This window comes from Cebus imitator, unplaced genomic scaffold, assembly GCF_001604975.1.
Source record: "Cebus imitator isolate Cc_AM_T3 unplaced genomic scaffold, Cebus_imitator-1.0 Scaffold4, whole genome shotgun sequence".
Taxonomy (NCBI): domain Eukaryota; kingdom Metazoa; phylum Chordata; class Mammalia; order Primates; family Cebidae; genus Cebus; species Cebus imitator.
In genome coordinates this window covers 10,319,320-10,324,080 of record NW_016107319.1, presented here as the reverse complement: position 1 = coordinate 10,324,080, position 4,761 = coordinate 10,319,320, and the positions used below count along the sequence as shown (strand labels likewise).

The following is a 4,761-nucleotide window of genomic DNA, read 5'->3' as shown; positions in this document are numbered from 1 at the left end:
AAAAAAAAAAAAAAAAAAAAAAAAAAAAAAAAAAAAAAAAAAAAAAAAAAAAAAAAATTACAGAATGATGTGAATTTAAATTAATAATACAATGACGAAGATGAATGCTATATGAAATAGAATACTTATGGCTTTTAACTTAAGATTGGAGGTGAACCTAATTAATAAAAGTCTCATTTCCCTATAGTAGCAAAGAAAGAAAACAGAACAGATACTACGTTACTCAAAACCAGATTCCCAGCACCTAGGACACAGGCAGGCATCTAATAAGAGGTTAAGCTGGAAGGAATGTTTCCTGCCCCTATTTCCAAAATAAGTGAAAATGTTTTCAGGTATCCAAGAAATCTTTCTGGATACTTAACTGAGGATTCAAAAACGAAATGTGAAATACACATATGATTTATTTGAACAATTAACAGGGTAACAATAAAGCTCCATTTTATAATATCTACAAATAAAAATATCTAACTTAAGAACATTATACAGTGGCTTCTGAATTTCTTTATGTATTAAAGTTGGAAATTTACCATTCATATGTCAAAAGCCTAATCAAAATACTCACTGAAACAAAAACTAACTGAGCTATTTTAAACATTAAATTATTGGGACAAATCAAATAGAAGCATGTAATATAGCAGAATTAAACAGAATTCTGCTTTAAATCAAGGCTTAACAACTCAGAATTTTCAGTTAAGTAACATTAACAGATTTTTAGTTAAAAACTATAAAAGAGCTTTATTTATACATTTCTCAGTATTATTTCCACAAATAACCTTGAAAATAAGAGGATTTAAAAAAAACACATATCACCCCCCAATCTCATAAAACTGACTCATGATATTAATTTTTACAAACTGATAATACATACATCGTACTTTCCAAGGTTTGGCTTTTGTTTTCCTGCTAAAATTTTTAAAGCGGTTGACTTTCCAATACCATTAGTTCCAACTAATCCCAAAACTTCACCTGGACGAGGGATAGGCAACCTGTTACAAGTATACAAAAATAATAAAACAACTCAGACTTACATAGAAAAAGTCACATAACATCAGAATGATATATTTTAATGAACTTGCACTTCACACACATCCATTAATAAGCTAAGAAACATATGCCAGATATTATTGGCTATTAGAAAAAAAACAGCCAAGATTAACTTACACTGTTAATTGTTAGAAATGCATCCATATTACTCCAAGTTTTATTTATTCAGTTTTCAAAGTCCATTCTAAAGTCATATTTCTTTTTTACATATAAGGCTCAGTTTTAATGTGTAAGAAAATGCTTTGGTACAAAATTACATAGCAAGTGCATCCCCACAATGTCTTTCTTTTCTGGCCTGCCATTTACTTACAAGGAGAGAAGTGCCACATCAACCAGAAATATTCCACTTCATTCTCCTTGCTGCAGTAGGCCCCTTAAAGCTGGCAGGTTGAGAAATAACCTTTTTATTAGTAAAATCTAGACTCCTAGATTCATAGTATTAGTGTTCAGCAGATAAAAATCCCAAACTAAGGATTTATTTGTGACTTAACAATACATGTCCAAATTCAAAGTGATATCCTCTGTAGATCTTAAGATTAACAGATAAACAAAATCAAAGGCAAGTTCTCTTAAAAGTTATTTTGGGGAAAAGGGTACTAGGAACAAGAGTGACTCTCAGTCCCAGTTGTATATTAGAATCACCTGGGACTTTTTCAATATACTAAGGTCCAGACCCTATGATGTAATTAAACTGGGCTGAAACCTGGGCATTAGCAGCTTCAAAAAGTCCCACAGATAATTCTAATATTAGCCAGAATGAACCAAAGACATATACAGTATGATTCTGCATGATGTTATAGTATTGTATTTTCCTTTAGTGACTGGTTAAGAGCATCTCTCCCCCATTTTTGCATTTCTCTTAAAATCCCAAATGTATTTTACTCTTAACTTGACAGAAGAGGAATCTTGATGTGAAAATATACCTGTGAAGTTTGAAGGCATTGGCACAATATCGATGTGTGGTTTCTTTTTCTAAGTTGCTGGGTAAATTGACAATTGATAAGGCGCCAAAGGGGCATTTCTGTTATTTAAAGTAAAAAATTTTTGTATTAATTTGCAGACATATACACATGACTAAAACAGATTAAATATTTTATAAGCAATCTTCTAAACATGAGGAGTTTCATAAAGATGTAAAATGTTGTTTTATTTCCTTTTACTATTTACTTAAAAATAAAAGTTCCATGAACATTAGAATGATATCAATTATAGTTCTCTCTCAGTATATGCGGGGAAAGTCATTCTAGAACTCCCAAGTATAACCAAATTGGCACATACTCAAGTCCTGTAGTCAGTCCTGCAGAACATGAGTACAAGAGAGTCAGCCCTTTCTAAAATGGGTTTTGCATCCCATCCTGCAAATACTCCATTTCCAATCTGCGTTTGGCTGGGGAAAAAAATCCACATATATGTAGAGCTGCACAGTTTGAACCTGTGATTTCAAGGATCAACTGTAACTCAATATTCCCTTTAGTGATGGGCATAATCCTTTATATTTAAAGAGTGCTTAATGCTCATTAAAAACCTTGTAGAACTTGAGGTTTTCCATTTGATTTTTTTAAAAAACATACTAGATAAGGGAAGGCTAAGAGGCAAGTCAATAAAAAAAGTCACTGAATATATGACTTCGTATTCTTTCCTAAACAGATGATCTCCCTCTGTTACTTTCAATTATTCCTGCCCTTGTATGATTTCTGTTCTACCTTGTAAAGCCATTTGTGGTCATGGATCTTATCTTTTTTTGGGTTATTTCCAACCCACCAATGGCTTGCCTATTTGCACAGACCAGGGATTAATGTCTTTCCATTATGACTTTTATTGTCCTATATGAAAAACATACTTGAATTCTTGGTGTCAATTCACATTAAAAACAAACAAACAAACAAAACACATAGGCTTATTTGAACAACATTTGACTATCAGGTGATATTCAAATGAAAAGTCCAAGTAACAAGAATGGCAAAAACAGAAAGCTCATTTAAGAATGGTAATGTGGCCATAAAAAATTTTTCGTAACCACAGACAACTACAGAGGTACATCCAAAGATTAAAACCTCATATTATTAGAGATCTGCTCAGCAGACATGTTCAATGAGCTCAGGGGACCAATTCAAAGTTTCCGTGTTTAGAGATTCTAGGGAATTTCCTTTTTTTTTTTTTTTTTTTTTTTTTAAACACGGAATGGCACTCTGTAGCCCAGGCTGGAGTGCAGTGGCGCAATCCTGGCTAACTGCAACCTCTACCTTCCAGGTTCAAGCGATTCTCCTGCCTCGGCCTCCTGAGTAGCTGGGACTACAGGCGCCCACCATCAGGCCCAGTTAATTTTTGTATTTTTAGTAGAGACGGGGTTTCACCATCTTGGCCAGGCTGGTCTTGAACTCCTGACCTTGTGATCTGCCTGCCTCAGCCTCCCTAAGTGCTGCAATTACAGGCGTAAGCCACCGTCCTGGTGGAATTTCCATTTTATATGTTACAACATAGAGAATTACTCTTGTTTTCTAATAAAGTAATTTCCACCCTCTAACCAAAACTATTAAGTTTTTACAAAGCATATTTTTATAGCTTATATAATTTTATAATTATATTTTATATATAAAAGAATAATTTTATATATTATAAAATATATACTTTTAATAATTTATAATGAAATTTATATAATTTTACAAATTATATTTTATAATTCTTACAAATTTTATCTTTTTACCAGTGGAGTACCATTAGCCACTTTTCATAAATGTACATAAAATGCTTACATGCTGCAAGTGATTCAAACTTCTTTAATTCTACAAGGAAAAAAATATCCACTGTTCATATATGAGGTGCATTATAATATCTTAGGGTTCAGGAATTATACATTACTTTCCCAACTTCAAAGAGAATCATCCCATTAGTATGTTTTCAGCCACTCAGGTGTACATTCAAATTTTAAAATCTAATTTTCTTATAGCAGCAAAGAAAGAAAATAGAATAGATGCTATATTACTCAAAACCAGATTTCTAGCGCCCAGGATAAAGGCAGGCATTTAATAGGAGATTAGTAAATATTTGCTGGAAGGAATGCTTTCTGTTTATATTTTCAATGCAAGTGAAAATGTCTTCAGGTATCCACGAAATCTTTCTGGATACTTAAACAAGAATTTAGAAACCAACATGAAATATACGGATGATTTATTTGAGCAACGGTATGGTATGTGAACTCTGGTGAAGCTCCTTTTCATAAAATCTACAAATAGAAAGATCTAAATTAAGTATGTTACATATTAGCTCCTAAACTCCTTTTACAAACTAAAGTTAGAAATTCAACATTTTCAAGTCAAAAGCCTCATCAAACTATTCAACGCAACAAAAACTACTAGTAATTCAGCTATTTTAAGTATTATATCATACTATTGGGAAAAATGCAATAGAAGCATGTGTAATACAGCAGAAGAAAAACTTAAGAATTAGGTTAAAGTTTAAAATTTTTGGCTGTGTGCATTTCTATTTAAAAGGTGTGAATTTAATATTTAATATGGACTTGAAAGAAATGTGATGGTAATGTCTTTGTAAAAAAGTGAAAAAAGAGAAATTTTGGTTGGAAATGGCTTTATCAAATTGAGTATGTAAGAATAACTTTTTTTTTTTTTTGAGACGGAGTTTCGCTCTTGTTACCCAGGCTGGAGTGCAATGGTGCGATCTCGGCTCACCGCAACCTCCGCCTCCTGGGTCCAGGCAATT

General features: G+C 32.4%; 1 protein-coding gene across 1 annotated transcript in view; it reads right to left on the bottom strand.

Moving 5' to 3' along the window:
• The window catches only part of ABCE1 (ATP binding cassette subfamily E member 1), a 34,872-nt gene that overhangs the window by 23,333 nt on the left and 6,778 nt on the right, over nt 1–4,761 (bottom strand). The window contains exons 4-5 of the mRNA XM_037740740.1: nt 1,968–2,065; nt 869–986 (exon numbers count right to left, since the gene is read on the bottom strand). Coding sequence (XP_037596668.1) covers nt 869–986; nt 1,968–2,065 — 216 coding nt within the window. The remainder of the gene's footprint in view (nt 1–868; nt 987–1,967; nt 2,066–4,761) is intronic.